General features: G+C 40.2%; 1 protein-coding gene across 2 annotated transcripts in view; it reads left to right on the top strand.

The window, feature by feature from the left end:
- Positions 1–24,407, top strand: part of vti1a (vesicle transport through interaction with t-SNAREs 1A) — a 155,246-nt gene extending 130,839 nt beyond the window's left edge. For both annotated transcript variants that reach the window (XM_036572678.1, XM_036572679.1), the window contains exon 8: positions 23,420–24,407. In XM_036572678.1, coding sequence (XP_036428571.1) covers positions 23,420–23,513 — 94 coding nt within the window. In that variant the 3' untranslated portion in view covers positions 23,514–24,407. The remainder of the gene's footprint in view (positions 1–23,419) is intronic.
- Positions 24,408–24,990: the final 583 nt, after the last annotated feature.

Below are 24,990 nucleotides of genomic sequence, written 5' to 3'. Positions count from 1 at the left end.
TCAGCGCGCTTGGAGGAGAACACCTACTGTTACTTCAACCAACAGACACCTGCATTGTCTAGCACTATGCTGATTGATGTGGGGGAGGATTTTAAAACCGAAACTAGCTTGTTTTAGAATTTTGTTAATGATTTAGCAAAGGTGAGTTTGATTGTATAAAGACTGTTGTCTGTTGTGTAGCTGTACAGTTGAGTGACAGTAGCACTGATAATTGATCTGTGCATCCACTCTATTCATGTTTCAAGTTTTATGACAAGATTCTGCTTTTCTTAGCCTACTTTATAGTTCAAAATGAACAAGGCCAACACTAATGCGTGGTGTGTGTGTGTGTCAGCAGCATGTAAATGATGGGCTATCTTTTTAGGTTAGCCTTGGAGGAATTGAAACAATCACTCTGAAAACATAGAGAGTATCTTTTTTTTTTTTAAACGTCACCTGTAACTTTATCCTCTCAACCTCAACTCTTCAGGTTTATCAGGTTTTTTAGTGCAATGTTGGCAATGTGTTGGGTTTCACTTTGTATTTAGTACCATCATGAAGTATTTCTCCAGCACACACAAACAAGCATGCACCAATGCACAAACACACACGCAGTCAAATGCTGTTAAGAAGCCCACGCAATGTAAAGAGGCCTTGATAAAGGCAGCTATTTGGGTTATTAAAAAGCTGTGCAGTGATCACAGGAGTGTGTGTATCTGCCGGCGGTGGCTGAGTGTGTGTTGTAGCTGGCAGGCTATGGGTGTCGGGGCATGGAGGTGCAGGGCCAGAGGTGTACAGTATTAAGTAAGCTGTGCTTGGGCAGTCAGGTGGCTCTGGCTGCAGGCCAGAGAGGTAATTTTCTCCTCAGTGCAGGGCTGTGGAACTGGGCACAGAGAGAGAGGGAGAGAGGGAGAAAGACAGGGTTAGCTTATAGTCTGCCTGCCTGTCTGTGCATTCTGCCTCTCGCCACATACCAGGGGCACCATTTCCCGCCCGGAGACAGACAAGGCCCGGAGAATCTGATTGGCCCGCTGCCAGAACGCACTCACAAAGGCTCCTTTGACTGCAGGTCAGTTGGTTAACCAAGCAATGGAGGGGGAAAGAAACTCTCTCAGCCACTCAGCGCTCCCTTTTCTTCCTCTTCTCCTTCTTCTGTGCTCTCAGAGCCTCCTCACTAAAGGAAACATCCTTCTGTCTGGCGGAGAGCATGAAGTTTGTTTCATCTGCTAATTCTTTAGTGCATTAGTGGATTGAACATAGCACTGTAGGGGCAGGCAATATGTTACTGTTATCATGGTAAATACCATTACTATGTGTTTTTCTGAGTCTGTCATGAGTGTCATCAGTACATATGCAACATGGACTGACTGTATCATAAAAAGACAGATTTAGACCAGTTGCAAAGAGGCTACAAACAGCAGCAACCAGTGTATAATAGTTGTATGAACTGTATAGACACAATTGGCTGTTTGGATGTCAGACTAGGTTTGTACCAACTGATATCTGTTGCACGCTACGATAGCGACAATTATCAGGATTTGGTCAGTTGCATTCTTATTCTATCTGCATATTTTAAAAACATATTTGGACATTCAAAGTGTATTAAAGGGGGATTTTTCTGCATAGTTAAATGGTAAAGACGTCAAGAAAGTCCTTCAGAATGGTTTGCTATGGAATGCTTTGTTTTAGAGAAACTTGAGTGAGAATTGTTCATGGTGATGTTGATAGGAACCAGACATCCAAAGAGTTTAATGCATTTAAAAGCCACATCACAGAAAGCTAATACACGAAATGGTTATGAATCAGTTAACTGATGCCTGAAACATTGTTTTATGATAGTTTTAAGAAAAGATTTTTGTCTAAAACATTTTTTAAAAGCCATTCATGAAAGAGTGGTGTAAGCAAGGTAAGGCAAAATAATCCACATAGACAACTTGTGCTTTCAGATTTAGTGCAGTTTTAACAGTTGCAGCACTGCATATAAAAACTCAAGACATGTAGGTTTTGTTAAAAATATATTTAAAAAAAAATAAAGAAAATCGCCTTTATTTGTGTTATAGACATCTTGACCCTAAGTTCGTATCACCATCACTGTAAAGAAATATGAGTCAGTACGTTCGTCTGCAATGAACCATTTCACATCTAACCACTCTGATTGACTGTTTATATCTCAGCAACAGAATTATGCAAATATTTTGAAAAAAAACATCTGTGGCATTCCCCTATACGTTCATTGTGATGAGAAAAAATGTCAAAGCAAGTGGAATTTATTTTAAACAGAATGTTTAAAGACTGTCATTTTCCTTTTGTCAACATTTTCTTTTAAAGGCAGCTGACGTGTTTCAAATTGTTATCATGTGAGCAGCTTCTCTCAGACTGTTGCTGCTGTCGGAACAAAATTTTGTAATTTTGTCATAATTTGAAAGTAGCTGTTGTCATTTACATTGTGTTTAAATTTCATGATAAAAGACCCAAAAGAAGTGACCCAAAATGACTTAGGGAAAAAAGCCTGGTTACATTGACTTACATTAAAAGTAGAGTCTATTTTGTCATTCTCCTGTAAACTTGTAATTTTGGAGGTACGAAGTTTTGTTCCGACAACAGCTATACATATATACACACTCACACACACATGTGTGTGTGTGTGTGTATATATATATATATATATATATATATATATATATATATATATATATATAGCAGCAAATCATCATACAAGCAGTTGTAAGTGAACACCAGTGATCTGATCTGTCTGTGTGTATGTTTTTCTTATTTGTGCTGGAAGTGGGTGTGTACTTTTCTGCGATGCTGAGATAGTTTAAAGGAGAAGTTTGTGATCATGTTTGGCAGGGCAGAGTTGACTGTGTTGCGGTGCTGATGGTATCATGTAGTCCTTTGTTTACATTAATGCTGTGCAGTGTTTAAGCAGCGGCGCTCTGGAGGCTGAAGCAGCTGATCTACTGTAAAACACAGCAGCTTAACACAGCTCACTGTCTAAAGAGCACAGAGCTACAGTACTGTAGGAGAGCCCTCCCTCATTCATTCACTCCCTCTCTTTCCCTCTCCTTTGCTTTTTTCTCGCTCATACTCTGTCAATTCTCTTTTCTCTTTTTCTCTTTCTCCTTCCTTTTTCTCTCTTTTCCTGTATCTCTCCCCCTCTGTCCCTTTGTCTCTTCCTTTTTTCCCTTTCCCCTTTCACTTTCTCTCTCTTTCTCTCTCTCTCTCTCTCTCTCTCTCTCTCTCTCTGTGTCTTTCTCACTCTTTCTCTCCACTTTATTCTCACTTTATGCTCATACTCGTTGGTCTTTTCTCTTTCTTTTTTCCATGGTCTCTCCTTCTCTCTCTCTCTCTCTCTCTCTCTCTTTCTATCTATCTCTGTATTAGTAAGTCTGCAGCGTACTCAGTCTCTCTCTCCCCAGTGTAAAAGGCACTTTGCATATGAGTGATGTTTAAATGCTGCATTGTTAAGTTGCGCTGCTTTAGCCCCTGTGTGACCCAGGAGCTGCAGGCTGGTTTGATCACTGAGCAGGAGTTCTAATGTGCTCTAACAGCATTACTTTAGCCAGAAGAAGAGGCCAGATTGGAGAGAATGGGCCCGCAGGCCTCATAGCTGTGAGGGAGTGATTAGAATGGTAAAGGGTCAGTGTGGCTTTGGAAACTGATGATGCTGCACTTTATGAAACACTGTATGGACATGAGTAAAGATGGGTCATCAGTATCATCTATCCATATGTGTGTGCGTGTGTGTGTGTGTGAGTGAGTGCATGAGTCCATATGTGTGTGCGTGGGCGCATGTGTGAGTGAGTGCATGAGTGTTTGTGAGAGATGCTCTGAGGCTGCATCATTCTATGGGACTCCACTTAAGATGACACAAATCAGAGAAGACCTAATAATTCTGTGGAAATAGGAAAAATACATGTCTGTAATGTTTACTTCATTTTTATTTAATAGAATCATCATGCTTGTTGTACTTTAAATTGTGTAAGTACTGTAGTAATACACCTGGATACACTTTGTTGGAAACAAAAGGGTTAAATTCCTAAAATGCCCAACAGAAAATAATCCAATCAAGGATTTTTTTTTCCTTTCGGTACCCGGGTAGATATAGTCAAGCGAGCTCTCCTGTTGGGACTTAAGTAGCTGAACTGAAGGCCTATTATGTCAGGTCAGCCACTAGCTAAATAATTAGGAACTGACAGTGGAATCAACCACTTTTCGATTTCCAAAGGGTGAGAGAAAACACATCACTCCAGGCCTTCTGGAAGTCCCAGATATGTCATGTTCATCTACACTTACGTTAGCTTAGCACTGCATACTACTAGAGTCCCACACAGGTGCTAGCAGAAACTAGCATTATCGTGTAGGTTGTTTATGCTCTGAACTGATGGTCTGACTTTAATAGTCCCAGTTCACCACTGCTGTTCGCACTTGGTACTAACGTCCGTCTTGATGATCTGATCATGATTGGACATCGAGTCGGAAAGGCGTTTCCACCAGACTTCCAGAATTCTGTGCATATCTCAGCAGGCTCCATGAAGTGACGGAGGTAACCGTGTGACTTCAAGTAGACCCAATCACAGTCAAGGAGAGGTCTCAGAACAAACAACGCTGTGATCAGGAGTTCTGTTCAGCAAGCTGCGCACAAAACACTGTATGAATTCACACCAACACGTCATTTTGGCCAAAACGATGTTTTGCTTTCGTTTTTTTCTGAAGTACACTACTGACTTAAAGTAGAGCCCCTCCCTGGCTGAGCGTGTGCTGTGGGGAAACAGATGTGTGGAGAGAGGAAAGTGCCCATGTTAAGCTAAAGCATCCCCGACAGCAGGGCACTGAGAAAACGACAGGAAAAAAGAGAGCGAAGTGGAACAACAACAACAGCACAAACGAGGCTGAAGCGAGTGTGTTTGTTTCAGAGAGGAGGTGCTGAAGTGAGCGACCGTCTGTGTCACAGCCCTCCAACTCCACTCTCTCTCTCTATTGCTATCTCTCTCTTTCTCTTTCTTCGCTCCCATCTCTCCTAGAGAAACATAAAACACATTGAGATTCTACTACCCTTACCCCTTCTCTTCCTTCGCTGTCTGAATACACACTCCAGCTCCTTGCTGCAGCAGTAAGCGGGGGGAAGAAACCCTACTGCTTGACTTTGGTATAAATTATTGATTGTCTTTCCCTTATGAATTTTCCATAGTGTCCCTCAGACTGGGTATGATATTGTGCATGTATGGTGCTAGAGAGAGCTCTTCTATCACAGAGAGGACTTGCTTAAGCTCAAGGAATACGAGACCACAAACACTGCCAGTGGACTCATCTCTCATCCCCTGTTAGCGGCCTTTCAGAGCTGGCGCGTTTGAATATGCCTCTCATGCATGAATTACTTTGTTCTCTCCAGAGGGAGAGAGATTTCACTCACGCGCTGTTCTGCTTATTATGTATTTTTTTACAAATATGGATTGACACCCTCTTTCACATCAGTGATGAAGTCTCAGAGCAGCGAAGGTGCCCTGTGACCTCTCTGACCTGATCGAGGCACCAGAAAGGAAAAGTGCGTCTGATGCCCGTCCCCATCCCCATCTCTCTCTCTCCCTCTCTCTGTTTCTCTCTCTTTCTCACTCTCTTTCTGTACTGCTCCATCCTTTTTTGTCTTTCAATCTCTCTTTCCCATTCTCTTTCGCTCTGTCTCTCTCTCTCTTTCTCCACTCCCTTTTCTTTCTGTGTCCAACTTTCACTCTCTCTGTGTCTCTTTCTCCTTCTCTTTCTATCTCTCTGTGTCTCTCTCTCGCACTCTCTCTCTGTCCGTCTCTCACTCTCCCTCTGTATCTCTCTCTCTCTCTCTTACACATTGCTCAGGACAAACCATAAGTGAACAACAGTCTTCAGTTATTTCACACCATTTATTTTACACAGCTTTCAGTGTGCTTATAGGACCCCCTCAACTCCCTCAGTTTTATCTCTCTCTCTCTCTTCTCTCTCTCTGCCTCTGTCTCTCTCTCCCTCTCGTACGCTCTTTTGTGGAATAGATTTTCTGGAGTTTTCTCCAGCCTGACCCTGAGAGGCTTCAGGGCCTGATTAGTCAGATTCTGCGCTCAGTCTATTGATCCGAGCCTCCAGGGCAATAACCAAATGGAGCCGGAGCAACAAGTCAATAACGCGGTTATTGCAACAAACCGCCTGCGTTTCAGTCACTGCTGCAGCGGAGTGCAGTGAGTAATCATGAGTGAATTAGTGTCACTCAAAACCCTCTAACACCTGCACCCAACCATTCATTTATCCATCCATGCCTACTGTGGCCTGATATGAAAATTTTGTGACCAGGGCTGATTTAAGGGAGTAAGAACTCAGGAAAATTTTAGAGCTGAGGTTTTTATTTTATATTCCAATATTCTTCATTCAACAGTGCGTTATGTACCAATATGATGTTAGTTTTCAGCTGTGAATAGTCAAATATCATGGTTAGCTCTCAGTTGTCACATTTATTAAGCCCAAATAAACAACAAAATGTCAGTTTTAAAAAATATATTTACATATTTTACATTATACATTAGGGATGCACCAATCCTGAATTATTGTGCCTGTTTTTTTTGCAGCCTTATTGTCTGATTGTTTTTGCTGAGTTTTATTAGCTGTTTTTTGAAGCTCGCACCACATTTTATTTATTGTTAGCCAAAATTAATAAAACATTATTTGTTCTTAATGGGCCTTAATTTGCTTATTTAAATAACATGAATCAAATAAAGTGCTAATCAGAAGTAGAAGTTAACTGGCTATGTAGAACAATAACTCTTTAATAATTATGCCACAACATTTTAGTGCAGGTGTAGCAACAGCATGAAAATATAGCGTACTTCATTCAATTATAGTGCACTTACCTGCCTCACGTTATTTATATCATAAAAATGCAACACAGATCTGCCAAAATAATAACAATTAATTGGCCAGGTTTAATTTTGTGTTTTGAGTGAAAACCTGCCGATTCAGATCTTGGTCAATTCCAATTGTTCATCTCCAGTATACATATTGTAGCACTGGGGCGGAGTTTACCACAACGTTTTGAGGTTTTGATGCCTGTTAAATACCTTTAAGTTGTATTATTTTTCCTTCATAGAAAAAAATTGTCATTATTCTCATTCTAAAGGTTAAAGGTTTTGACACGGGAATTTTTCTGTCCAGGAGACTTCAGTATCTGCTGATATTATTGATCAACTGATACATCAGTCATGCTCTAATCCGTACACCTCTGTCTCTCTCTCTCCCATAACTCATTCTGGAGCCATGTTTCTGCAATGTAGGATTCAGCAGTGGAATTGGTGTGAAGAGGAGGCTTGAAGGGTCTGCAATTTTAATGGAGTGGCATGGATTATTTAGAATGACTAAAACCTCCCTTGTAGTGTCAAGTCGAGGGATGTAGAATGACATTATCCTTTCTTTAGTTCTGCTGTGGGACCGTGTGGAGAAAAGAAAGTTTCTTAAGAATATGCGGCGAAGAGACAGATGTTGAAATAAAAGGAGTGGACAGGTAGAATGGGCTCGGCCGAGAGGAGAGGGAGAGAGACAGGTCCCCAGATGAGATACTATGACCAGAGGGCATTTTTATTTCTTCATTTATCACTTTCATATTTTACATGTGGTAAACAGGCTGCGGTGTTCAGTTTATTGTCCGTCATTCTGCCACCAAGTTCAAGTTCCCTGCATGATTGACAGCTCCTAACTGCCCTCAGAACATATCGCTGGATAATTAGGACTCAATAACAGGTAAACAAGTGAGAGGATAAGAGAGAGAGACACGCTGCCATCCTCTCAGCGTGATGGCAGAAGTCAAGGTCTCTATTTCCTCCTTTAAGTGTGTTTTTTCTCCCTCTCCATTATGGTGTCCTCTATTCAAACCATTGAAATTGCCTAGGGAAAGATCTCTCGCCATCGCTCTTTTTCTTTTCTCTCCCTCTCTTTTTTCTCTTTTTCTGCTCATTTTCCCCTCTTTCTTCCTCTCTCTCTCTGTTTTTCCTCTTGCTTTTCCTCTTTTCTCTCCCCTTTTTCTCTTTCTTTTTGTTTGCTCTTCCTTTCTCTTTCTCTATTTTTCCTTGTCTTTTTTTATTCTCTCCCCTCCCTCTCTCTCTTTCTGTCTGTATCTCTCTTTCCTTTTCTTTTTACTTCTGTCTTTCTCCTTCTCCATCTCTCTTTTTTCACTTGCTTTCTCTCTTTCTACCGCTCTTCCTTTGTTTTTGTTTTTCTTTCTATTCTTCTGTTTGTATTTCTTCTCTCAACCCTCTCTTTCTTATCTATGTGTCTCTGTCTCTCCCTCTCTCTTTTTTCTTTTTCTCCCTGTCTGCCTTTCTCTGCCTCTTTTTATTTATCTCTCTGGCTGTCTCTCTTTCTCTTGCTTTTTCTTTCTCTCTTTCCCTCTTTCTCTCTTTTCCTTCCTTCTCTTTTCTGTCTTGTCCTTTCTCTCTTCCTCTAATCTTTCTGTCCCTGTCTGTCAGATCCTTTTTGTTACTTGTTTTTTCCACTTCTTTCAATTTTTCTTCCTTCCTCTTTCCTTTTCTCTCTCTTCCCTGCATCTCCTTTTCTTCCTTCCCTCTCTCTCTTTTTCTCCCCTTCTCCCCCCTCTCTAGTTTGCTGTTGTTCTCCCCTTCTTCACCTCTTTTTTTCTCTCCTTCCTTTCTCGTTTTCCCTTTCTTTTTTCCTTTTCTCTCTTGTATCTCTCTCTCTCTCTCTCTCTCTCTCTCTCTCTCTCTCTCTCTTCCCCTCCCTCTCTCTGTTATCTCAGTGTTTTAAGAGTGAGCTCATTAAGCAGGGTTTGTTGTTGCTCAGGTGCCAGTCTGTGTGTGGTGAGTTGTTGAGGACAGTCAGTGAGTTTCAGATTGACTCTCCTCTCTGTGACTCCGCTGCTTTACCGGGGCAAGGACAGCCAGGGCATTGTGCCCATTAAGTGCTTTTTTTCATTTCTGTTTGAGGGCTTGTTGCTTGGGGAGACAGCTCTGAAACGTTCCCTCTCTCGCACAGAGAACACTGCTGTGATTACTCACTGCCACCTGATTCATGCAGCCCATTCTCCTCATATTTGCCCAAATTATGAATGCGGCTCTACGGTCAGGCTGCAGGTTCATACCCTGATTATGTGACTTTACAATGTACAAATCTCCGGCTTCTGTACGTCGCCACTGTGGCTCTTTGAAGTGGCTTCTCATTGAAGGCATTAGTGGCAGTCAAATCAGCTGCAGTTTCAGAGCAAGGCCACGACACATAGCCGCTGGAGAGTCTTTTCTGTGTCCTGCTCGAGTCTGTATCTTATTTTCTGTTCATAAACAGTCTTTCTTATGACTGCAAAGAATCTAGCCCAAGTAGAGATGAAGTTATTGCACTCGTTTCACACAAGTATAAAGGCCCTTTGGACAAAACAGTTAGGGATTCAGATGGAATTCTGTGTGTTATTGATATGAACAGCAGCGTGTGTGTGTGTATGCGCGTGTGTGTGCGCGCACGTGTGTGTGTGAGACCTGCCTGCCTGCTCCAGCTGAGGACATGAACAGGCCGTAACAGTAGAAACAGGATACAGGAGCAGCCCTCTGAGGGAATTGACTCAAACATTTACAGACCTTTCCTAACAGGGAAATAAACACAATCATTTAATAAAAGGAACACAGACATAAACAAACAGCTGATTCTTACCTCTGTGCTCTGGAGTCCTGGGCTTTAGCTGCTTTTCTTATGCAGAATGAGCTGTGCTCCGGCAGAGACATTGCTTTGGCAGAGAGCTAAGCCAAATATGATGGCATAAAGCAATTATGTAAAGTTTGCTGTGTATCAAGAGCTTGGAAGATGCTGGGAAGAAGTTGGAGGATAGAAGAACTTTTCATCAGTTTTGTTACGAGTTACTGACCCCAGCGAGACAGAACTTCTTATAGAATTTCTATAAAAGACATTTTTTTGCAGAGGATCAAATATGTACATATATGGTAATGCTTTGTTTGGCTAAATACACAGGGACTTCATAATACATTAATAAGCGTTGAGTGATGTAAAGCAATACATATGTATTAATGAACAGCTTATGCCAGTAATTGCAAGATGACATTAAGTGTTTTATATAGTAAATGGCATCAACTTAAGGGGTCTTAAATTAAAATGACAGACATGTGTTCCATTTATAACACTGTAATGGAGCTTAATTCCAAGTAATGGTGCTTAAAAGGCAGAGACTTAATTAAAAACACCATATCAATTCTTTATATTTCTGCTTGAGTCAAAGTACAAAAATATTAAAGTACATAATCACACAAGTCTTCACTGTTCATCACCATATAATATAACCTAATAACTGGAACTCTATTACCCAGAAATGCTGCTTCATAAATATGTTACAAATAGAACAAATATCCTTCACTTTAGCTTAAGGCCTCTTATGTAAATATGTAATTTACTTATGTCTTATGTCATCTTCTAGGTACTGGCATAAACTGTTTTAAATAGTATTGATTTATAAATGTTATTCAGTGCTTGTGCTTGTATAATGAAGGCTTTATGTAAGTAGCCATCAACTAAAGTGTTACTGTATATTTTTAAGCCCTGGTTTGGAAATAACTGCATTTTCCTCTATCATGTTTATTAATTTAAGTATTTATTAGATTTTCCACCAAAATGGTCCCAGAGCATTTGAAAAGGGAAAATGAAATCTCCAAGTTTTCCTCTCTCTCTCACTCTCTCTCTCTCTCCACCCCCCTCTATATAACCAGATTGTATGACTGAAACACAACACTGAGACATCATAAACTACTGCCCCAGGTCTGGCCTACTAGTCGCAAAGCATCCAAGCTGAACTTTACTGTTTTTTTCCCTCACTCTCCTCCCTCTGAAAGCTAGCAGCCAGCACACACAGCTGATTTATGAGTCCTAATGAGATTTCAATACTGAACAAACAATAAAAATTTATGTGTATCATAGTTTTCGAGGCCTATGGTTCCATGGTTAGTGTTACACCCTTTTCAACAAGGCTGGAAATACAATCCCCAGCTGCTCCGCCCATGGAATGTGGCCATTTTTCTTTTGCGTATGTGTGTTGGAAATCTTAGCAGAGTGCCCAAATTGTGAGAAAGTAATTTATCTCACTCGTATAAATGATATTGTAGTCTCAGTAAACCTGGAGCAATGCACACGGCTCTCTTTACACATCTTCATGGTGCCTCACGCACACACTCACACTCAGGTAAAGGAACGGGTTCTAGAACAGGTTTTGTCATGACAGTGTATCATCATGGACAAATATACTCAGGAACACAACAAAATAGTAGTGATGCATGTTAGTACTTTTGGAAACCGGAGTCTGGTGGGTTTTCTCGCTCAGTGTGGCCCAGAAGTGACTGTTTAAGCAGGAAAGGCCATTTGATTCAAATGTAAAATGACCAACTAAAAGTTGTTTTTGTGTGATATGTAGAACAGGAGATTGGCCCAAAGGTGCTACAAGACAAACAGACCCTTGTGAAACAAAGTGGTATAGCTCTGGACAAACATGTGAGGATATCTTGGTTACTGTTTACTAAATGATTTGATGAAAACTCTTGAATAACTTTTATAGACCTCAACGTTGATCGGTGCAGTATATACATCTCCAGTGTCACAATGTTGTAACAGTGTGCAGAGATGGCAGCCGCTTCTTGCTGGTGACTAGCTAGTAATTAGCTTGATAAGGGTTTGTTTCTTTGCTCAGAAGTGTGTGCACACAGCAGTACAGATAGCCGATCAGAGTGGAAAATACTTGAGTAATTGCACTTCATTACTAATAATTTGGATGATGCGCGCTGTCTCATAACAACAAAACTATGCTAATTTGTCGTTATAAGAGGACTAGTATAGACGATAAGTCACTGCACCACACAGCACCAAACAAAGAAAACCTAAAATTCACTCAAGTATATTTTTGGCTTCTTACTTACACCTTTAATTGAGTAGCCATATTTTCATATAAGTACAATTTCTTTGCACTTTTTACACCCAAGTCAGAGTGTAACTGACTACATTCCGTTAGTTGTGGCCATCTTAGCGTACGATAAGTATTAGATGATCCATGTACCTCTCTGGGTAGAGGATCTTAAGCTGTGACTAGTTCGGCATTGGTGGAGTACAGAAAAATTTAACCAGTCAGGTCACTGAAAGGAAGGGAAATCTCTCCAAACAAAGCAGAAGTCTCCAGCCTCAAACACCCACCGCCCCCCATCCCCGTGTACTCTGCAGGGTTCATTGACAAGTTCTGTAAAGAAAGAAGAAACTGTACAGCACTGTGTGTGCAAAGCTCTTATTTCTGCTCTAGCTTCAAATCCTCTTGTTATTTCCCAGAGAGCAGCTACACGGCAGTTGTGTGAAAGCAGATCCAGGCTGGACGTGGAGTGGCTCAGGGAGTGGTTTGTTTTGTTCTGAAGTTTTCAGCACTGAGTGCAGGTAAAGCAGGATTAACACACCTATGCTGACTGCTGCTGCACATTTCAGCCATAACATGGACTCCAGACATAATATTTACTGCACTCTGATTGGCTGCAGAGGAACACAGGCCTACCCACTCTGAGAGAGAGAGAGAGAGAGAGAGAGAGAGAGAGAGAGAGAGAGAGAGAGAGAGAGAGAGAGAGAGAGAGAGAGAGAGAGAGAGAGAGCTCTTCAGGTGCATATAGGCTCTCTCCCTGCTTTTAACATCAGAGAGAGAGAGAGCAAGTGAGAGATAGAGAGGTGGGAGGAAAGTAGCATAGAGAAGGGCAAGAAAAGAGCAAGGGAGGGGGAATACAGAAGGAACGAGAGAGAGAAAAATCAAGAGACTGGCATAGGCAGAAAGAAGGAAAGAACAAGTGAGGGAGACTGGCAAAAGTAGAAAGAGGAAAAGAGAGAGAGAGAAAGAGAGAGAGAGAGAGAGAGAAAGTGCTAGTGTGTTGGCAGGCAGCCAGCGAGGGGAGTGATCTGTGGATATAGAAAAATAAGAGAAAAATCAGAATGCCACCCGGACATCACTCCAGGACAACACAACTACAGCTGCCAGAATGCGCTGCAGGCAAAAGTTCTTGAACATTCCAAAAAGTGTTGCAAACAAGGTGTTTCTCCCTCTATTTTCACACTCGCCTTCTTTTCTTTCTCAACAGCCCCTCTTTCACCCCCCCAACCCAACAGCCGCCTTTTCTCCCTACCTCGTTCCTCCAGTAGGGGTCTAAATCCCAGTCTAGTCTGCTAGTCAGATTGTTAGCTGTGTAATAAAAAATGCATGAGTGTGTAGAGCAGTGATCTTGGTCCTGCGTGTGTGTGTTTTTGTGTTTGTGTGTGTGTGTACATGTACAAACATGAGACTCGTAAAGAGGAGGGCTGCCCGACATATAGACTGCTGCACGTGTGCAAGACATCATTTGCTTCTGCTTCCCCTCCTACATCTTTTGCTTTAATATAAATGCAGCACATGTTGATTTGCCACACGTAGACTGTGTAGGAGTTTGTGTCCACAAAAATGCATATACATTTATATCTGTATATAAAGCCAGATTCTGTTATGTTCTGTTCTATTCTTTATTTTATGTATCATTATGTTGACCATTTTTTACCCCTTAAATTTCAACTTAATTCAGTTATTGACTCAATCAGACTTGATCAGTAACTGGGTCAATTACATGGTGTGCCTTTTTATGGGTCCATTATTTTCAGATTAAGTAAATGAAAACAAATAATTTAGTTATACAATCAAATCAAAGAAGATCAGTGACTTTCATAGTGCAATGCCAAAAATTGTCACACGTCAGGTGGTGTGAGCCCAGAAAGCTAATATGTTTTTATTATTGTTATAATGTTTATTTATTGAAAAAAATAAAAAGATGTATGTAGAAACTTGAGTTTAAGGATAGTTTATACACGTGCCCAAATACAATATTCATATTAACAATATTGTTATTACTGTGTGGCTGCACCACCATTTTAAGAGTGGTAAAATTTATGACCCTCTTTGAAAATTCACTTATCATTATTATTATTATTAGTAGTAGTAGTAGTATTAATACATTTGAATAGATTCTTGCAGATAGAAAAATCCACATCCTTTTTAGTAGGAATTTTTAAGATTATCATTTTGGAAGCCTAATTTGTCATTGATTGAATTGACTGCTAATGTTTTGTCTAAAATTTCTGGGCGATATGGCAAAAATAACATTGTGATACTTCATCACTTTTATGATACTCAATATGTATCATGTAGAGGCGGCGCCGATCCTATGCCAAGTGTCAGGCCAATATCATCAAAAGTAGCACACGCTGTGTGATGTGATGTTAGCTGTGTATTTCTTCGTCTGGGGTGACAGTGTTTGTCCAAAAATGAAAGTCCACTTTTAGATGCCTATCTTAAGTGCTTCGGTTAAAAATAGCTCATTTTAAAGCTTCATGGTTTTTAAAGAAAAAATATCAGATTGGTATCAATATCAGCTATTTTCTTTTTGAGTTTTGTGAACTAGTTGAGAGACAAAATTCACCAGCAGTGTTTTAGAAAGGGTTACATAGGTAAATGAGTATGATCACCCCAAGACCTCTCATTCTACAAAAAAATGAACTAAAGAAGGACCCGGGGGGAAAGAAATCGAATAATTCGCAAAAATATATTAATATAATATAAGATTATATAATATAAGCGGCTACTTGTTACTATGCAGTTTACTGTTAATTTAGTCTGGTGCTTCTTTCTTTTTTTTGATGCATGCAGTTGTTCATTGTTCTTAGCGATGTACATAAATGTACTGTGTGTGTACTGTGATGTAATTTATCACAATATCATGGTTTTTTGCCCACACCTAGTAACTGCTGTAAAAGTAATATGCAGTTATGAGGGTGTTGAGCTGAAGTCAAGCCCACATACAGGCCCTCAGAGTTTAAGGGGTTAATTTGCCAATCTTTTTCTGTGTCATATATAAGGAGCAGTAGCTCTTTGATTAGCATTAGATCCCTTTCACTCAGCCCCCAGAGTGCTACCGTTATGATAAGAGTTATGTAGCGGTGTCTAAGGCCAGCTCAGCTGCCCCATAATCAAACTAATAAACCCTATTTAACTGGCCTGTTACACACTTCAGCCCTTTAAAACACAGCTATGGAAAATGTTGGGCAGAGAGAGAGAGTGTGTGTGTGTGTGTGCACGTGGTAAAGTATGCTCTGAAGGGCATAAGCACTGTTTCTCTTTAGGGAATTACATGGTGTCAAGTGCTTTTAAGTAAATAACATGCAATTAAAGGGCACTTTTTTTTAAACGTTACCCCTGGCAGTCTTTGGGAGGTGTGTGTGTGTGTGAGTACATAACTGTGTGTGTCTGGGTTTGTCTGTGTGTTTCTGTGTGTTTGGGTTTAATCAAATTTTCTGTCTGAGCCCAACCCGACCCGACACACAGCATCGCGTTTCGAGTCCAAATTCGACTGAAGCCCAACAAAATGATCTCCTGACCCAAACCACATCAGTGTTTTGAGCTCAAAAACCTTAAATCTATAATGACCCAAACTGGCCCATTATCACTTAAAGTGTAGGAAAAACTGATGTTTCTAATGATAGTTTTGGTTATATTACAGTGTAATGACAGAAAAAAGCCGTCACTAGATCATAAAAAATAAAATCTAAAATAATGATAATAAATAATCGTCTGTCCAAAATGAAATGTATTCTTTAAGCAATGCTTTAGAACAATAGTGCCTCATTCACCAATATCAAAGACCTTTTTGGTGTTTGCACCTTTGTGCTTTTGAGTGTGTGTAGATTCTGTTCTTACCTAAGAATTAATCCCAAATAAAAATACATTGGTGAATGTCAGAATCATCGGGAAAACTGTGTAAGTGGGTTTTAAGAAGAAAAGTTTTCGTAAGAATGGTTGGTGAATGAGGCTCAATATTCCAAACTTTTTTAGTCTGGATAAACTTTGCATAATGTGCTGTTCTCACACTGTGTAGTGTTTATATAGCGAGATGTTAGCCTTCACCTGTTTGATGCTAAATCTCTATTTCTGTACGTAGAACATATTACGTATAACATATTGAACATACATAAAAAATATTTTTGGCATAACAAATTAAACACCTTTTTGGCTGTACTGAACTGTACTTCCCTGAATCAGTTTCTGCACATTTCCTCACAAACTGGGCCTCGTAGACCTCAGTGCTAAATTCTGTCAGCACGAATAGGTGACTCTAGCATGCCAGATTAAAAGTAAAAAAAGTAGGGAGGAGACACCTGTTAGCCCGTTAGCCCAGTGGCTAGCGCACCGTCACCTTTCCCTGGTGCGCTGGTGGATCCATCACAGTAATGCTACAGTACTCAGGCTCTGTAAAGTCTTGGTTGATTTGGTTTAGTTGAAACAAACCCTGTATTGATTGCTCTGTTAGTGCAGTTTGTTAGAACAAGTGAGAACACAGCCATCCAGACGTTGGTGCGCACCATATAAGCAAACTGAGACTGAATTTTGAGGTCAGTCTTGGTCCGCTTGACAAATAAACTCAGGTGCGGTTCATTTGAAATGCAAAATGGACCAAAGTTGTCTAAACAGACCAAACATAAAATAAAACATTGTCTCTTCTCAAGCTTTCCTTGATACTTGCAACAGACTCATTTCCAACACTGTTTTGACTGAATCTGTGATTGTAGAGTGAACATAGAGTTTCAGGATTTGAATCTCGACATTATGTAAAAGCAGTAAGATACCCAAGGACGTGTTTACAATGATTTCATCCTGCTTCACATCATGGGAAAACCGGGAAAAAAACAGGGGTATCAAACTCAACTACTAAAAGGGCAGTATGAAAAATCTTAACAAATCTGTGGGCCAGATGTTTTTATTTCATTTTCAATGGCAACATTTTGCCATGACCCGAGCATTGTTTATTCACAATATGCCAAACTGCAACAGCAAAATAGGCACTAAATACTTATTCAAAAATAATTCTAACTAAAAATAAATTGTTTTAGGTAGTTTTTTTAAAATTGCTTATTTGATTTGAACTAGACACCAGGCATCTTTTCTTTTTGTGTAACCACTGGTCCATAGATTGTTGTTGGGGAAAGGGGTTCAGTGCATGCTGAGGACTGTAGTGCATCTCAGGGTGAAACGGGCTAATAATAGTAGAAAATTAAGATCGTTTCACATGCAGCAAAGGACTGTGTCGCAGGCCTGACTTGGCCCGCGGGCCTTGTGTTTGACACATGAGCTCTAGAATATCACAAAAAAAAAAAAACACCCCCAAAGTGGTTCTATGACATCACTCAGACAATGCTTTGTGGCATCTTTTTTTATAACGAGAGTACAGCATGATTCACAGAGTTCTTTAAATATTATTCCAGTTATTATTACCAAATGTACATTATAAGATCTGCCCAATCAATTGTGAAATTTGTCCTGATGACTTTTCTTTACATGATTAGTTTCAGTGTCAAATATGTCAATGTGTGAATGCTAAGCAAACCAGAACTAAAAGACAATAATGTATCTTCTGCTTTCTTCCAGAAGTACAAATGTAAACCCACCCTAAGAGGCTCAAAGCGAACTGTTTCTTCTTGTGTTGTTTTACACTGTGTAAGGCACTTGTGAGCTCAGTGCAAGTGTGTGTGTGCGAAGCGTCAGTGGCTAAGGCTTGTAAAGGCTGCTTTGACACGGCCGTGTGTAGAGAGCGGTAGAGAGAGCCTGATAAAACATTTATCTTTGTTAGTTTGTGATCACACGCTCAAACGCAGGAGCAGTTCCGGCCCCCCAACTTTTTACAGCACACACAGAGCACGATGTCCATCAGTCAGACCATTAGTGAACACATTGATCGTGCCGACACTGTTCTCTCTCTCTTTCTCTCCTCCCCCCTTCTATCTTTCCCCTTTGCTCCAGAGCTGTGGAGTCCCTGGCTTGAGGAAAATACAGAGCAGGTCAGACAGCGATTGATTTTTGTTTTATTGGCCTAGACCAGAAGAAAAAAAACTGTTCATGGCCCTTTGCAGAGCAGTAGGTATATATGTGTGCATGTTTCAGAGCAGTAGGTATATAGTTTGTGCCCAGTAGGCTTGGTGCGGTTGGTGGGGGTGGGGGGGTGCAGGGGTATTATTGGTGAATGAATGGTGTTGGCTTGGGGGAGCCCCCCCCTCCTGCACTGTAGAGGTGTATCACTGTCCTCATTAAAGCTGCTAATAAGCAGAACTGAGAGAAAGAGAGAACGAGAGAGAAACACTGAGAGAGAGAGAGGGGGGGAAAAAAGATTTTAAATTTTAATAACACGAGTACGATTTTGTAAATCTTTCCTGACAGAAAAGTCCTCATTATTTTCATCTGTCTCCAAGGAAGCTCTCCTGCACCTCCTCCCCTGATAAACGGACTTTTCCTGCTCTCTCCCCCTCTCTCTCTCTCTCTCTCTCTCTCTCTCTCTCGCTCGCTCTCTCGTTCTCTCTCTCTCTCTCTCTCTTTTTGAGGTTAGGGCAATGTTCTTAACCCATTGACTCAGTATAATTTTGGCTGCTGCTTTTGGAAGGAGTTATTTTGGCGAGAGCGGCACTGACACACTTGTCTGCCATTGCGGTTCACTGTGCCTGGCTTCATGTAGGACGTGTAACGTACCTCCTCATGCTCAGTGAAAGTATGTGTGTGTGCATGTGTATGCTCATGTGTGCTGGTGTGTGTGTGTGAGAAGTGTGTAAGGATCTCCCTGAGCTGTGAGCTGTGACAGCGCGAGCAGTTTTCCCCCCAACCCTCTGTCATGTGTCAGACGGAGAGGATGGATGCGGTTTGATGGCTTCTGCTTTTGCTCTGTTCTTTTCTGGCCATGGCTCAGCACAGGATAGAGCCTCCATCAGACTCTAGACACCACCAGGCCCTTCCAGCTTCACCATCCCACCATCTACCTCTACCTCTCTTATCTGCTGCAGGGGGTGTGAACTTCTGACCTCACAGCAATTCTGTTAAATTACAATTCTTTAGGAAGTGATTCAGTTGATTAAATTGTGATTCTTTAGGATTTTATTCACATGGTCTGGGTATCGAAATTCTATGTTTTTATGGTACCGACTGAATTACTTTAGTACTTCCGAATGGTCAGCCTGGGGGTCCGTGAGCCACTCAGCAAGCTCGTTCTAATGTCTAGACAGCTGATTTGCTGTCTTAATTACATTCCGAATTCGGATAATTTGTCTGCAATCCTTTGTGGTCAGTCAGACCATTGTGGTCACTTTCAGCACCTCACGCATTTCTGATTTAAGCCACACCAACTTTCGGTTTGTAGTTAAAAAGAAGGTATTGAAAAAAAGTATTGTTCAGAAATTGATATCAAGGTTAAGGTGGCTATATTAGTATCGATATTGAAAAAATTAACACTATTAAATGTTCAAATTTCACTACAGCGATTCTGATTCTTTTTGAAAATGATCCTGTGGATAATAACCTCAAGTTTCACCACAATTTGATTTTTTTTTTCTTTCAAAACTAATGTTGAGCTGTACTGAAACTGAATACACAAACATGATTGGTGGACCTTTTTACACAGTATGAAATACAGGCAACAGCAATACACTATGCATTTTTGGGAGGGATTTTCTTCATGTTTCAAAACAACCTCAGAGTTTTATTTTGGACAAAATATGACTCCATACTTGGAATAATATTATAATGAATTATAGTTGTTTTAGAATTAATGCAGTTGAATTGCTGCCTTAAGATCAATCCATTACAGTGCATCAGTGCAATTTTATACCTCTGCTCATTCTCTCTCACTGCTGCTTTTATTCAAAATGCACTGGAGGTCCGAGCATAGAGCAGCTCTGAGCTGTTCACATGTGGATAGCCACGTCCACTCTGTAGTGGCAGGATTGAAAGCCACTGACACAGGGTCATTATGGATAGAATGTATATGTGTGTGTAACCAAAGAGCTCCTCTGCTCTCCTTAAATAACCGAGCTCTCCACCAAAGTTAAGTGTGAGTGTGCTGTACGCTGCGCAGGCTGGGATGTTAAACAGTTAAAGAGAGGGAAACGTGGCTAGAGTGAGTGATGAGTGGCCCCCGAGCGCCTGGGGCCTCTCCTCCCCCCCTTTCAGTGCCCTGTCACACAAACCCCACCAAAACCAGATTCATCTACATTACTGTTGGCAGCCCCTACAGTTCAAACGCCCAGCTTCTACTAGCACTGAAACAGCCACGTGTAGGGGAGAAAAAAACACACACGCCTCTCAGTTGCACTGTGATGCTGTGTGGCCCAAGCGGTCCAGTCCTGTACACACTACCTCTCAAAAGTTTGAACTCGCTCATCATATTAATAATTAGTAATTTTATACAATAAGTTCCACAATGATATTGTAATTTAGACACCAGAAGGTGTTTTAATTATTTTGGAAACAACAAAGTTATTTAATTATACACTAGATACTATGATTATCTATTTATGATCATTTTCTGTGAAGTTATCTGCCTTCAGATTTGATCACCACTTCTGAAATATAAGGCATTCTGAATATTAATTTTATATGTCAATTTTAAAATCATCTTCAGTGCCATTCATCATTCTGGACACATCTAACATCTCTTAATTTTTACAGCTAATTTAAAGTTTCCTATGAATTATTTGCTCCTTTCAAACATGCTTGATCATTTTATACATTTCTCTGTAACCAAGTTAGTTTTATACTATTGAAAACATTGAATTCAAACTTTGGAACAATAATGTACTTGCACTTCTATTTCAGCCCTGATGGAAGAATGAAGCGCTCAACTTCACTTTTACATGTTTGTGATCAATATAGGTTATTAATGTTGTCAATAGATCTTAAAGGGGAATTCCAATGTTAACAAAGTCATTCAGAGTGGTAATGTTGATGATTGAAATAGTGGAACATAAAAAAATGTCCTGCATTTAACTCTCCACCATGAACGTATTTTTCAAAAATATATGTTTGAGGCCAAAAATTTTAGAGACATTTAACTCTTTGGATATCTGGCTTTTCATTCCAGCATTGGGCGCCCACAGCCTTCTTAACATAACGTTCACCCTGGTCTCTCTGCAGGATGAATGTATGTGTGTGTGTGTGTGCGCGCTAGTGTGTGTGTGTGTGTGTGTGTGCATGTGTTTAAGTGTCTGTAAATAATGAATGTTTGTTAAAGAGACATGGGGGAGAACTGGCCTTGCTAAACAAGTTTAATTATTTGATTTGATTAATGTCCTCTGCTATGTACATGCTTGGAATTATGCAGTCCTGGCAACAAATGAGAGAAAGCCTTTACACTGTTCAGAGCTCTCACTTAAAGCCAATGCATACTCACTAACCTTCCGCTCTATTAGCCTAAACTTTCTTATATACTCTTATGTATTGTAGCCAACTTGTAAATGCTCCTATAGTTGGGGCTCACTCAAGGACAACATTTTTTGGCAGTCATAAAATCTACAGTGGTAGCAACAGTGATGTTGATAGTAGCCTTGACTAGACTTGAGATCCATTACAGGTGTAAAGTTAAGTGTGATTGTTATTCCGTTACTTATTATTTACCAGAGAGCATGCTTGTCTTTGAGCATAAGAGAAGAGCCCAGCTGATAGACATTGTGTGTGTGATAAAGTCATCTGATTTCAAAGGGCCTGTATCATGGAAAACTACCACTTTTTAAAATACAGGATATTGAAGTAATTTGTAAACATTGTAAACATTGTAAACAGTTTTAAAATGTACCGTTCACTCCCAACACCATACAGTCCATATAGAAACTAAGCTTATAAAAACAGCCTGTTTTGAATGAATTGTTTCTGCAATGTCGCAAGTACCAACTCATTTGCATACATCCACCTATTTAGCCTACAGCAGTTTAGCTCCACCCATTCACAGTTATAAGGAGTTTTCTAGCATGGACTTCTTTTTGAATGAGGCACAATACAGGGCAGCCAATCAGAACAGAGTTCATTTATCTTATATTAGACTAAAAAACACAGTAATAAAATCAGCCCGTTTAGTTCTAAGGACTAAAGAGAGGTAAGAAATGTTCATGTAAAACAGAATTATACAAGAAAGATGTAGGATATGGGTATTGGCAACCCTGATAAAACACCTGAACAGGTAAATTTTAACACACGACATCACCATAGACATGTATCATACATCCAAACCTAACTTGTAGCGTTAGAATAATGTTATAACACATACAGACAAAAAAGTATGGTGAAAAACAAGAAGAAGAACTGCTTAACAGAATCCAACAAAACCTGTAAAACTCACCTTACAAAAAATACACCCCTTGCTGTTTTTTGTAATTGGAAATTCAATGTCAGCATTGGTATGGGCGCGAATATTCATATTGATGAGGAGCCTAGTAGAGAGGGCCTTTTCACTGGTCTTTGGACAAACGTTTTGTGGATGCTATTACTAAATGCAGTTGCAGAAGTGCAGGGTGTGTGTGTGTGTGTGAGTGTGTGTGTGTGTGTGTGTGTGTGTGTGTATGGGGCAGGACGAGGTGCTGCTCGGCTGCAGTGGTGATGAATGGGGAGGGTGGGGGTTATTCATCTCCTGTTTGGTGCAGTGGACACTGGCCCTGCTCTCTCCACATGTCAGCACATGGGATAATTCTGTCATTTATCAGGAGTGACGGGGGCACAAGCCACCACTAGAGACCCACCCAGGGGTCCCACCCGTTTGTCTTCCCCTTTCTCGGTCCCACACCACTTTTTTTTTGCTACTTGTATCTATCTTTTTTAAAGTTGGACTAAATGACAACAGAAAATCTGGAATGACGTTTTATGGAAATTTTAATCGGTAATTCACAGTTTTTAGCTATGAGGCACTTTTTCCATTTTACTTTAGAATACGTTTTAAATGCTTATGTGAGGAAATTTTGTGTCAGACTTTGAACTTGTGGGGTCAGGGACATTTCTCAGTAGCACTATTGGCACATATAGTATATATAAAGCACATTTGTGCTTTTTTTGTTTTTGGAGGCAATTAATGACGTCTTCATGAGAGATTTTTCTGCCAGAAAATACATACATTCTCGTGGGGCCAGTACTTATGGCCTCTGCAACTGCTTATATCGCTCTTAGCAAGAAATGGCCCATTTGCTGGGTTATTGGGCAGGTCACAAGGATAAGTGTTGTGTTTGTTTGTTTGTTTGTTTTGAGTTAGGTCAGGGTAAGTTTAGGGATAGATTTAGGCTTCCCACTGTCTAGTTTATGCACAAAAGTCTCATGGACTGTTAAAGTATGTGTCTGTGTCTGTGTCTGTGTGTGTGTGTGTGTGTGTGTGTGTGTGTGTGTTTTCCTGCAAGAGAGCTATTTGATTAAAGACAAATTTTAAAAAGATAAATAGTCATGACTTTAATATATGGAGATCTAATGGTTTATCATAATCATAGAATTAATTGCGTTGGTCACATTGCATGTTAGCTCTGAAGATGTTTAAATGAAGAATAGTTCTGTTTGAATTAACACGTTCTCTCTATGTGTCTGTGTGTGTATACGCAGGATCATTCAGAATCGGATCCTGGTCTTCATCCTGGGCGCAATCATCCTCCTCACCATCGTCCTGGCCATCTATTTCAATCTGCGAGGGCACTGATCTCCACTGACTGGTCCTGTGTGTGTGCGTGCGTGTGTGATTAATAGCGACAAAAGCGGGCTGGAGTAATTAGGACAAATTGTTCACATGAATCATTCCTGGTGGGCAGTGACAGGTGATCTCCTCTGCTCTCTCTCTCCCAGAGCAGAGCTAAACCTGAGTCTGCTCTCTTCCCCATTTATGTTTATACTGCTAGGACTCTAATCTTCCAGCCTTTTTGCATGGCATCTCCCTATAGACTGACCATTTGCAGGTGTCTGAACAATAAGACAGAGGTGGAAGAAATAACACCAAGTCTTTCTTTATTTTGACCTGCTGTTTTATTATATATATTTTTTATCTTTAATTCATAATTCATGTTCAAATTCCGTCTCTATATATGTGTGTATGTGCACAAGCATGTGTATCTATATAATCCCAGCTGGCCTCTACCCTCTCCTGGGTGTGTGACGTGTGCAAAAAGGGCCTTGGTCAGGCCCCCAGTGCAGTAGCACTTAGCACACGGTGCAGAATCACACACTACACACGGCCCAAAGGTCAATGCCTTTAGCAGCAGACACACACACGCCTCTCTCAGTTGCGCTTCATCCAGGATTAGTAGCTTCTCACGCTGTTCGTCTAAGGTCAATAAAGGCCTTGCGTGTGTTCAGGCAAACCAGCAGGACCACTTTTAAACCTATGGCCACTCATAGCTTTACTAATGATGTACGGCATAATCATTTGTTATAGCGCACACACAGTGTACTAATGAGGATTGTTATCTGTATTTATTTCATGTTGATGGTTACTGTATTGATGTGTTTTCCCTCTTTCAGTTAATATGAAATTGATTTTAGCGATACTGAAGACTGTATTATTTCTCTCTAATATAAAAAACACCATATTTCTCTGGCAGTTTTGATGTTTATTTGTCATTTTTATTTTTAGGACCAACCCTTAATGGGGAATAACACTGATTCTTCAAAAAGTCATTCAGAGTGGTTTGATATGAAATAGTTAATCATAGAAACACTTACTGACTCCACTTGCTTTACAGTGGTGGTGATAGAATCCAGGGGTAACAACGTCTGCAACACAAATATTGCCATTTTATTTACTCTTCAAAACAACCAGTGAACCTACGTGTAAGTAATGTTATGTGATGTTAATAGCAATAAAATAGTTGCAAATCTGAAGAAAAGAACAGACCATTTCACATCAGACTAACCTGAGTGACTTTGTTTACATCTTATCCTTTCAATTACATAGAAATGTTGGAAAGTCAGTGAAATTCTACTTTAAATGAGTAATGATGAAAGAGATTAATAATGTTTAACACGTTATTTAAAGGCTACCTACATATGAGCATTGAGTAGCATATTTGTAGAGCAGTACTTGAACATTTATAGCTTGTGCCAGCATTCTAAAGTTGACATAAGATGTTTTATGAAGTAAATTACATAACATTGACATAATGGGCCTTAAACTAAAGTGACAA

Source organism: Colossoma macropomum, unplaced genomic scaffold (genome assembly GCF_904425465.1).
Source record: "Colossoma macropomum unplaced genomic scaffold, Colossoma_macropomum, whole genome shotgun sequence".
NCBI classification, from domain to species: Eukaryota; Metazoa; Chordata; class Actinopteri; order Characiformes; family Serrasalmidae; genus Colossoma; species Colossoma macropomum.
Note: the sequence above shows the minus strand (reverse complement) of the source record. Positions and strands in the feature narration are given on the sequence as shown.